Here is an 11,565-nt window from a genome sequence, read left to right as displayed (position 1 = left end):
TATCATCAAAAAGCTTACCTTCCCAGGCTGCCCTCGCGCTTTGTCCCGGACTCCCGCCGCTGAAACAACTGAAAGCTATTGCTTCTATCCAGAACAACATAAACCATGACACATGTACCGTAAGCATCTAATTATTTCTTGATAATTCTGCAACTATTTTGTTTCATTCTATGAACATGTTTTATTTAGGGATCCATTCCAGGTGTTAATCACTCTCAATGTAAAGAACAAACTTCTCATATCAGTCACAAGTTAGCCTCTTTCTAGTTTGAAATAACATTTCCTCATTCTGTTAATCTATATTACACTGTGGAATCTGTACTCACTTACTGTAACCTCTGGGTGCAAACCACTGCTTCCTTCAAAATGAACAGGGTCTTTTAGTCGTTGTCTCTCATTATGGCTGATAATACCAAATTCCACAGGCGCTGCCTTGATCGTATGTCATTACCCGACTTACCCCCATAGATATTTTTAATCAAGCAATTCTGAAATCTTACCGCGCACTTTTACAGCAGGTGAGACTTGAACCTAGTTCTTCTAGCTCAGAGATATGTACACTGCCACTGCCTGACAAGAGTCTTAGGAGCTGTCAAAAGAATACAATTGGAGCCTGAATGCACAACTTTAGACCACTTAGCCACACCGGAAATCTTCATTCCCCAAATAGAGTCATAGAGTGATACAGCACGGAATCAGACACTTTGGTCCATCTCATCTGTCCCGACCAGACATCCCAATCTGAGCTAGTCCCATTTGCCAGCATTTGGCTCATATCCTTCTAAACTCTTCCTATTCATGTACCCATCCAGATGCCCTTTAAATGTTGTCATTATACCCGCCTCCATCACTTCCTCTGGTAGCTCATTCCAAACATGTACAACCATCTGCGTGAAAAGTTACCCCTCAGGTTCCTTTTAAATCTTCTCCCTCTCACCTTAAACCAATGAACCTGTGCCATGTGATGAGAGTGCCAAATCCTAACTACTAGAACACCAGGTAACCTACCTACCCGTTGTAAAGAACAGCTTAATGTAGAATGTGGTCTTTTAATCCTTTGTGTTTTCAACTTCATTGCAAAGGAAGAATTCAACATCGAAGATCCTTGGGCTATTGTTGTGCAGTGGTAATGTGCCAGAAAATCCAGATTCAAGTCTCATCTGTTCCAGAGGTGTGTCTGAGCTGGTTGTTTAACAGTCACTGCAGGATCCTCAGTGCCTCTGTAGCAAAACAGTCAAATACCATGAAACACAGTAAAGTACCAATTTATTGAATAAAATCAAACAATACTTACATCCAGTTAAGAAAAACCTAATCAGAGATAGTAGGAACTGCAGATGCTGGAGAATCCGAGACAACAAGGTGCAGAGCTGGATGAACACAGCAGGCCAAACAGCATCATAGGAGCAGAAAGGCTGACGTTTCGGGCCTGGACCCTTCATCAGAAATGGGGGAGGGGAAGGGGGTTCTGAAATAAATAGGGAGAGAGTGCGAGGAGGATAGAAGATGGATAGAGGAGAGGATAGGTGGAGAGGAAACAAACTGGTCGGAGAGGCGGGGATGGAGCCAGTAAAGGTGAGTGTAGGTGGGGAGTTAGGGAGGGGATAGGTCAGTCCAGGGAGGACGGACAGGTCAAGGGGGAGGGGAGATTTTGAAGCTTGTGAAATCCACATTGATACCATTGGGCTGCAGGGTTCCCAAGCGTCCACATTGATAAAACCTAACTTAGGTTTTATCCAAGTCTAATTCCATGATGAGAGCCAGGAGGTAGCTTTACATTTAGCTAATTATAATTGCTTCTTTATTTGAATGACAATCCACACGAAACTGGAAGACTGACCATGCAGACTTTAGTGTGTGTTGCCTTGCATTGCTCTGCAAATGGTAAATGGAATGCAAGGAGTCCACTGTTTTAAAATGAAACAAAGTTATCACCGGTGGTGAGAAGGGAGAGAGACCTGTGAGATCTTTCTTGTATGCCCAGACTTTCTGTGCCACTACACAATGCCCTCGAAGCAGTTTGAGGGTGGGGTCGGGGTGTAGAGACTGTCACACACACATCTTTCTGGAATGTGCCTTTGCAAAGGGAGTCTGGAGAGCAATGTAGTGGTTTTTGTCCGTGACGCAGCACCCTGTGCTGTATGGTCTGTTTCCCAGGATGCACACCGAGACAAATATCGATTGCACCTGGAGGACCATCACCCTCGTGAAAGATGCTTTTTAGTCTGCCTGAAACTTGTTGATCTTCCAGAGCAAGGAGTTGACTTTGACTGAGTGTTGCAAACTGGCAAATTCTAAGGTCCAGGACTATGTGCTGAGGGACGCACTAAAGCTTGGGGCAGCTGCTGCCAAGGCACAATGGGGAAAGACACTGTCTGAGGTCTTTCTGCTGAAGTTGAATGGGCGTCCATTCAGTTATCGGAGCCCCCCACCCCAGGTACCTCACTATATGTAAATATATTCTTCTACAAGTTAGAAATGCCTTGGGTTTGTTTGCTGGATAGATTCACACTCCAATATTTTGTTTGTTTCTTCATATGCTACTGTACAGAACCAAACTGCTTTAGTGACTATGTATGCATATAAATATAAAATATATTTTTAAAATAAAAAAGGCCTCTAAGGCAGGGCCTCCCAAAGTGAGGGTTGTGATCCCTAATGGAGTCAGTAGCTGTTATGGAGCTCTGAGTGCTAACAGTATCATGACCCTTTTAATAGAAGATTAGCCTAACTGAACACTCCTGGAGACCTGAAGTTATTTTAATTAACCTGTTCAGAGATGTTATTACATACCTCTGGAGAAGGTGGGTCTTGAACCTGGGTCTCCTGGCTCAGAGGGAGGGACACTACCACTGCACCCACGAGCGCCCCCCCACCCCTGGAGACATGAAGCCTGTCCTGAAATCCTAATGGAAATGTTGGTTGCATTATAATTTGGATTTAACAGCTCCCTTCACAGCTGCTGCTCTCGTAGCTCTTCCACCCCTCTCTCATACACAAACTTGCTCCGTTTCCCTACTCCCTTTGCCCCCTGATAGATTTTGCGCACACTCACAGATTGGTCCACGCACCCCTCCATCAGCTATCATGGACTCCCCCACTTACTCCACTGTCCCAGGCCTCGGCTCTTGGCAAGTTGAAAGCGCAAAAACACGGTCAAGATGGGAAAGAGTTAGGGAAGCCTTGCCTTAGGAAGTACTGTAGTTAAAATTCAAATGTCAAAGGTAGCATAGCAAATTTAAACCAAAATACCATTTGTGCAGAAGAAGCCTAACCAGGTACTTTTTTTTCAGTACGTTTTAATTGAAGGACAATTAGTATTAATCAAATTGCTCTGATTACTTTCAGTTTAGCTAATAGTCAGTAATCTAGCCATTAGAACATATTTCTTTCTGGATAGTTCCTCATGTGTGCATGTCAATTGCTTTCGGCCCCATCACCCCAGTGGGAGTTAAAGTTCTCTCAAATAGACTCCAAGCTCTCCACATTGTGGAGCTTCTTGCATCCAGAACATTCCTCATTGCTAATTCTCTGCTACAATTTTTTTTCTCCCTTGTAGATAACTGAACTATCCAAAGAGGGGTTCAAACTGAAGGAGGCTTTGAACAGTCTGTCGGAGCAGGCTAATGCTGCAGCACTACCTCCAAAAGCAAACCCCTTACCCCACCAACAACACACGGAGGCTACACAAAGGCAGATCAGATTGTTACAGCAGCAGCTAGCAGTAAGTAGGCCATTTGGCTATCGTGGGGGATGGGTAGGAGGATAACAGGACTGCAGGAATTCCTGGATGGAGGATGATTTAAATTTACTGAGTTACTTTTCAGTTATCATGGTTACATCAATAAAGGTAGCTTATGAGAGGGTGGCACAGTGGTTATCTCATTGGATTGATGACTCAGAAACTCAGGTTAACTGGATTGCAAAAGATTATATTCACTGGAGTTTGAAAGAATGAGGAAGGGGATCTGATATAAACTTATAAAATTCCATCAGAACTAGACAGGATAAATGCAGAAAAAGATTTCCCAATGATAGGGGAATTCCAGAACTAGGGGTCACTGAGTAAGGGGTAGGTCATTTCACACTGATTTGGGTATTGACTTGGGGATGATCAACCATGATCAGATTGAATAGTAGAACAGACTTGAAGGGCTGAATGGCCTGCTCCTGCTCCTATTACTGATGCTTAGGGCGTCCGGGTTCAAATCTCACCATGACCGCTTGTGGAATTTAGAGTTCTTGTGGAACTGTGGTAATGTCCCTACCTCTGAGACAGGTGTCCCATGTTCAAGTCACACCCTCTCAAATGTGTAATCACATCTCTGAGAAGATTGATTAGGAAATACCTGCGGCAAAACTGGTATGGTTAACAATAGGGATAACAGCCCAATGAGTCTATTCTGCTATCATTCCATTTTATTACCACGACTTTAAACTTCCAGAAACACTTGACCAACAAAAATCTATTGAGCTGTGACTTCAAAATCTGCCTTTTATGTGAAGAAATGCTTTCTTTTTTTTAATCTTTCCTGAGATGTGGGTATCATGAGTAAACCCAGCATGTGTTACCCATCCCTGGTTGGTCTTTGCTGAGAGTGGCTTGCTGAAATATGTCAGAGGGCAGTTTAGCGTTAACCATGTTGCTATGGGCCTGGAGTCACGTGTGGGCCAGACTGGGTAAGGGCAGCAGATTTCCCTTCCTAAAGCGAACCAGATAGACTTTTACTACAGTTGGTGATATTTGTCACAATCACTATTACTAAGACTAGCCTTCAATTCCGGAGGTTTTTTTTTTAAATGAATTGAATTTTAATCCTGTTTCTTCGATGGGATTGAGCTCATGTACCCAGGATGTTTTCCTGGGCCTTGGATTTCTAGTCTAGTGATTTACCACTGCGTCACTTTCTCCCCTTAAATTTGACCAAGTTGGTCTCAGTGCAACAGATCCGGATGTGAGATGAAGAAACCTCTCAAGTGGTGGGAAGTGTTAGGAACCATAGGTCCAAGGTCGAATAGGAATGCCACCACCTGCACAGTTCCCTCCAAGCCACCCATCCTGATTTGGAACAATGTCACCTCTCCTTTGCTGTCGCTGGGTCAAAATCCCTCCCTAACAACACCTACACTACATGGACTACAGCAACTCAAGAATGCAGCTCACCACCACCTAAAAAAGGGCAGTCAGGGATGTATCAGGCTATAAATATTGGCCCAGCTAGCATCACCCCTGTCATATTAATCATTGAATCATAGAATCCCTATAGTGCCCAAAGTGATGATTCAGCCTATTGAGTTTGCCCTGACCCTCTGATGAGCATCCCACCCATCCCCATAATCTCCCATGGAACTTTTATCATGGCTAACCCAAGTAACCTACACAGCCCTGGACACTATGCGACAATGTTTTAGAATGGCCAATCCACCTAACCTGCACATCTTTAATGAATAAAATAAAACAGGACTGACTCACATAGTGATCTCCCTATACTGCACACTGCTCACACACTCACTGCACCAAAGACCTCACGAAATTGGAATCCAACGTATGCATAATCAAAAGTGTGCGCACGTGATCCAGACTGCCTTTTTGACTCCAAAATGAGCAAGTATTGCTGAAAATGTGGATGTTACAGTATCGAATCATGGAGCACTTGATTCTTTTCTTGTCCTTTAGCTCGTCTCCACCTTCTCCAGGTCAGTTAGGGCTGGCCTAGCCAGCGATGCTCATATCCTGTGAATGAAAAAAAGAAAAGAAACCTGTTCCAGCCAAGCACACTACAATTAGCATGTGACTTCTCAATTACCTCCCAAAATGTTACAAACTGAGAATGAATGAATTAAAACCGAGAGAATTGTGGATGCTGTAAATCAGAAACAAAAACAAAGTTGCTGGAAAAGCTCAGCAGGTCTGGCAGCATCTGTGAAGGGAAAAACAGAGTTAATGTTTTGGGTCCGGTGACCCTTCCTCAGAACTGAGGATTAATTAAACTGCATTTGGGTGAATTGATGCTATCTGCTTCCACTGCCTGTTATATCAATTGACCACTTGCTCAATGCTTTAAACACGGCACTGATATTAAAACATTACCCAGCACTGAAGTACATCACCAAGGACAATAGCAATGCATGATCTTGGGTCAGAAGATGTAGAATGCACATGGATGGAAGTTATAAGGAGAAGAACACACTGTTGATATGAGTCAATAGGGCAGTAGCTGTTCTGTGGGACAGAGAATAAATCAGGAGATAATGAAAGAAAATAAAACAGTCAGTGCATTATTTTTGGGTGAGTTTAATCTTAATGTAGATAGGGATAGTCAGATTAGCAGAGGAAACTATGAGGATAAATTCATAGAGTGTGTTCAGGATAGTTTCCTCAAACCACATGTTGTGAATCCATCCAGGGATCAGACTATTTGGATCTGGTATTGTGGCAAGTTTAATTAATGATATCAGAGTAAAAGATATCTAAGGAAACAGTGACCATAACGTGATCAAATTTTGTTAGAATTGCAGTGGTTCGAGAAGGCAGCTCACCACCACCCTCTCAAGGGCAACTAGGGATGGAAAATAAATGCTAGCAACGCCAGAGACAGTCACATCCCACTAATGAATAAAACTAAATCAGTTTGAGGGTGAGAAATTGGTTCAGAAACAATTGTGCGAAATGTAAATGAGGGCTGCTGCAAAGGAATTTAACAGGAAGACACTTGAAGAACAATGTTTAAGGAAATAGTTCATGCCTCATAGCAAAGATATATTCCAGTGAGGAAGATGGATTCCAGGAAGGGGATTAGCTGACCAAGGTTGACCAGGGAAGTTAAGGACAGCATCAAAATGAAAGAAGAAAACATGAAATGTGCCAAAGATTAGTAGTAGACCAGAGAAATGAGGAAGTTTAAAACTTACAAAAAAGTGACCAAAAAAAGTAGAGATAAAGTAAACTTTAGGACAAATTAGCACATAATATAAAAACACACAGTGAGAGCTTCTTTAAATATATAAAGAGGATGAGAAGCCAAAGTGAACATAGGACCCTTGGAGAATGAGGCTGAGGAAATAATGATGGGGAACTAGGAAATAACAGAGGAGCTGGATAAATAATTTGCAAAATTCTTTAGGTAGAAGACATCTAATAACATTGCAAAACTACTAAAACAGGGGGCAAAAATGGAAAGAAATAAATACAATAATTATTACTAGAGAAAAAATACTAAGTAAATTAATGGGGCTAAAGGCAAATACATCATCTGGATGTTTTCTAAGATATTGAATGAAATAGTTACAGAAATAGTGGATGTACTGGTAATAATCTTCTAAAAATCCTTGTCTTCTGAAAAGTCCCAAAGGAACTATATACTATAGGCAAGTTAGGTTAAGATCTGTCATTGAGAAAATGTTAGAGTCTATTATAAAAGACATAATAGTAGAATATTCAGAAATGTGTAATATGATCAAATAGAGTCAGCATGGCTTCATAAAGGGGAACTCATGCCTGACAGGTTTATTAGCATCCTTTAAGGAGATAACAGCAGGATAGACAAAGAGGAACCAGTGGGTGTAATATATTTGGATTTCTAAAAGGCATTCACTAAGATGATGCACATGAAGGTGGCATGGTGGCACAGTGGTTAGCAGTGCTGCCTCACAGTGCCAGGGACCTTAGTTTGATTCCAGCCTTGCGTGACTGTCTGTGTGGAGTTTGCATGCTGCATGTCAATGTGGGTTTCCTTTGGGTGCTCCAGTTGTCTCCCACAGTCTGAAGATGTGCAAGTTAGGTGCATTGGCCACGGGAAATGCAGGGATAGGATAGGTGGTGTTGGTCTGGGTGGGATGCTCTTTGGAGGGTCAGTGCAGTTCTGATGGATTGAATGGCTTGCTTCCACACTGTAGGAATTCAATTATTCTAAGTTACAACTGTATGACCAGAGTTAGATACAAGGTACAGTAAGTGGATAGTATTACCAAGCGTAGGTATAAGAATATTGAGTGTTTCCTGACCAGCCTTGCTGAGGTCGTTGAGCTTTTTCTGCATCTCCTTACTGTCCTGGGATTAAGGAATGTCAATGCCACCTCCTCTACGTGGCATGAGCTACATTTCTGGGTGGGGTGGGTGATCCTGTCTCCCAACGAGGAGACTCCATCTTCAACCTTCAAATAATGTGAGAAAGGTTTGGAGGATCCCAAATTAGTGAAATTATGCTTATTTCTGAACCAATGTGATAAAAACAAAAATAAAACAGCGAGATTGCTGGTGATTGTTTCAGATCTCCAGTATCCACAGTTCATTGTTTTATTTTACAATGTAATAAAAATATCATTTAGACATGAGTTGACACTATTTAAGTAGTGAAGTGAAAAAGCCAAACACTGATCTATTTTACCTGAATGCACCGTGATCTCCCAGAGTTAAGACTAAGCAGATGTTAAAGGCAGGTTCCAAGTAGCTGTGCTACTTTCACCCATCTATCAATTACATCCAGTCAAATGCAATTGAGCAAAACTGCAAAATGAATGTGCAACTCAACCTGGAGATAGTAAGAACTGCCGATGCTGGAGTCAGAGATAACACAGTGTGGAACTGGAGGAACACAGCAGGCCAGGCAGCATCAGAGGAGCAGGATCAGAAAAAGAAGAAGGGTCCCGATCCGAAATGTCAGCTTTTCTGCTCCTCTGATGGTGCCTGGCCTGCTCTGTTCCTCCAGCTGCACACTGCGTTATACATGTGCGACTCTACCTACTGGCCACTGGAGGGTGTGTTCTAGTTTAAAACTGGCAGCAAAGCCTTAATTGAAGAAATTCTCAGTTTCACAGAAAATGTTACTGTTTGGAAATGCTCCAGTAAAACCTGATCTGTTCCTCTTGGCAGCAAGCAGAGTGTAACCATAGAGCCATCGTGACTATTTATCGATCACATCTTCTCTGCGCTGTTCAGGTAAGGAGCTGAATGCTGACATCACATTCCTGATGGTTTAAAGATAGTAGAAACTGCCGATGCTGGAGAATTTGAGATAACAAGGTGTGTAGAGCTGGATGAACACAGCAGGCCAAGCAGCATCAGAGGAGCAGGAAAGCTGATGTTTCGGGTCTGGAACCTTCTTAAGAACTGGGGGAGGGGAAGGAGGCTCTGAAATAAATAGAGAGAGAGAGGGAGGCGGATAGAAGATGGATATAGGAGAAGATAGGTGGAGAGGAGACGGACAGGTCAAGGAGGTGGGGATGGAGCCAGTAAAGGTGAGTGTAGGTGGGGAGTTAGGGTGGGGGTTGGTTAGTCAAGGGAAGACGGACAGGTCAAGGAGGTGGGGATGAGGCTGGTGGGTAGGAGGTGAGGGTGGGGTTTGAGTTGGGAGGAGCAGATAGGTGGAGAAAGGACAGACAGGTCAGGGAGGTGGGGACGAGCTGAGCTGGTTTTGGGATGCGGTCGGGGTCGGTGAGAGTTTGAAGCTTGTGAAGTCCACATTGATACCATTGGGCTGCAGGGTTCCCAAGCGAAATATGAGGTGCTGTTCCTGCAACCTTTGGGTGGCATCATTGTGGCACTGCAGGAGGCCCAGGATGGACATGTCGTCCAAGGAGTGGGAGTGGGAGGGGAAGTTGAAGTGGTTCGCGATTGGGAAGTGCAGTCGTTTGTTGCGAACCGAGCGTAGGTGTTCCACAAAGTGGTCTCCAAGCCTTCACTTGGTTTCCCTGATGTAGAGGAGGCCACATCGGGAACAGCGCATACGGTGTACCATATTAGCAGATATGCAGGTGAACATCTGTTTAATATGGAAGGTTTTCTTGGGCCTGAGATGGGGTGAGGGGGGAGGTGTAGGGGCAGGTGTAGCACTTCCTGCGGTTGCAGGGAAAAGTGCCGGTTGTGGTGGGGCTGAGGGGAGTGTGGAATGGACAAGGGCGTCACGGAGAGTGCGGTCCCTCCAGAAGGCAGATAAGGGTGGGGAGGGAAAAATGTCTTTGGTAGTGGGGTCAGCTTGCAGGTGGCGGAAGTGGCGGAGGATGATGTGTTGGATCTGGAGGTTGGTGGGGTGGTATGTGAGGACGAGGGGAATTCTGTTTTAGTTGTTATTGCGGGGAGAGGTTGTTGCTTGTCCTCGTTTTTCAAGGACCGCAACATCCCCCCCTCAGTGGTTGAAAACACCCTCGACTGCATCTCTCACGTTTCACACAACTCATCCCTCACACCCCCCTCCCGCAATAACAACCAAAACAGAATCCCACTCGTCCTCATGTACCACCCCACCAACCTCCGGATCCAACGCATCATCCGCCGACGCTTCCGCCATCTGCAATCTGACCCCACTACCAAAGACATTTTTCCCTCCCCACCTTTATCTGCTTTCCAGAGGGCCCACTCTCTCTGTGACTCTCTTGTCCACTCCACACTCCCCTCCAGCCCCATCACACCTGGCACTTTTCCCTGCAACCGCAGGAAGTGCTACACCTGCCCCTACATCTTCCCCCTCACTCCATCCCAGGACCCAAGAAAACCTTCCACATTAAACAGATGTTCACCTGCACATCTGCTAATGTGGTATATTGTATTCGCTGTTCCCGATGTGGCCTCCTCTACATCGGGGAAACCAAGCGGAGGCTTGGAGACCGCTTTGTGGAACACCTACGCTCGGTTTGTGACGAACGACTGCACCTCCCAGTCACGAACCACTTCAACTCCCCCTCCCACTCCCACTCCTTGGACGACATGTCCATCCTGGTTCTCCTCCAGTGCCACAATGATGCCACCCGAAGGTTGCAGGAACAGCACCTCATATTTTGCTTGAGAATCCTGCAGCCCAATGGTATCAACGTGGACTTCATAAGCTTCAAAATCTCCCCGCCCTCAAATGCATCCCAAAACTAGCCCAGTACGTCCCCGCCTCCCTGACCTGTCTGTCCTTTCTTCCACCTATGCACTCCTCCCACCTCAACCCCCACCCCCACCCCCACCCCCACCCCCACCTCCTACCTACCAGCCTCTTCTTCACCTCCTTGACCTGTCCATCTTCCCTTGACTGACCATCCCCCACCCTAACTCCCCACCTACACTCTCCTTTATTGGCTCCATCCCCACCTCCCTGACCTGTCCGTCTCCTCTCCACCTATCTTCTCCTCTATCCATCTTCCATCTACCTCCCCGTCTCTCTCTATTTATTTCAGAATCCCCTTCCCCTCCCCCAATTCTTAAGAAGGGTCCAGAACCGAAACATCAGCTTTCCTGCTCCTCTGATGCTGCTTGGCCTGCTGTATTCATCCAGCTCTACACCTTGTTATCCCTGATGGTTTACTTGCTGGAGTGGATGTTATCATGACCTTCGGGTCAGAAGCTCTGGGTTCAAATCACACGCCTTTGTGAGCAATGGAAGTGTGATCATAATGCAGCCAGACAGGGTTGGTCAGCAAGCCACCACTCCTAACAACATGCACGCACACACACACACACACACACACACACACATACACACAAACATGTACACACACACATATACACACACACACACAAGCATGTACACACACACATACACACACACATACACACACATACACATATATACACACACACACACA

The 11,565-nt window shown here is 44.9% G+C and overlaps 1 protein-coding gene across 1 annotated transcript in view; it reads left to right on the top strand.

Annotated features, from left to right (window-relative positions):
* Positions 1 to 11,565, top strand: part of LOC109921048 (ankycorbin-like) — an 87,066-nt gene that overhangs the window by 71,705 nt on the left and 3,796 nt on the right. Inside the window, exons 13-14 of the mRNA XM_048613892.1 lie at positions 3,560 to 3,724; positions 8,873 to 8,938. Coding sequence (XP_048469849.1) covers positions 3,560 to 3,724; positions 8,873 to 8,938 — 231 coding nt within the window. The remainder of the gene's footprint in view (positions 1 to 3,559; positions 3,725 to 8,872; positions 8,939 to 11,565) is intronic.

Source organism: Rhincodon typus, chromosome 29, assembly GCF_021869965.1.
Source record: "Rhincodon typus isolate 14 chromosome 29, sRhiTyp1.1, whole genome shotgun sequence".
In the NCBI taxonomy this organism is placed as follows: domain Eukaryota; kingdom Metazoa; phylum Chordata; class Chondrichthyes; order Orectolobiformes; family Rhincodontidae; genus Rhincodon; species Rhincodon typus.
Note: the sequence above shows the minus strand (reverse complement) of the source record. Positions and strands in the feature narration are given on the sequence as shown.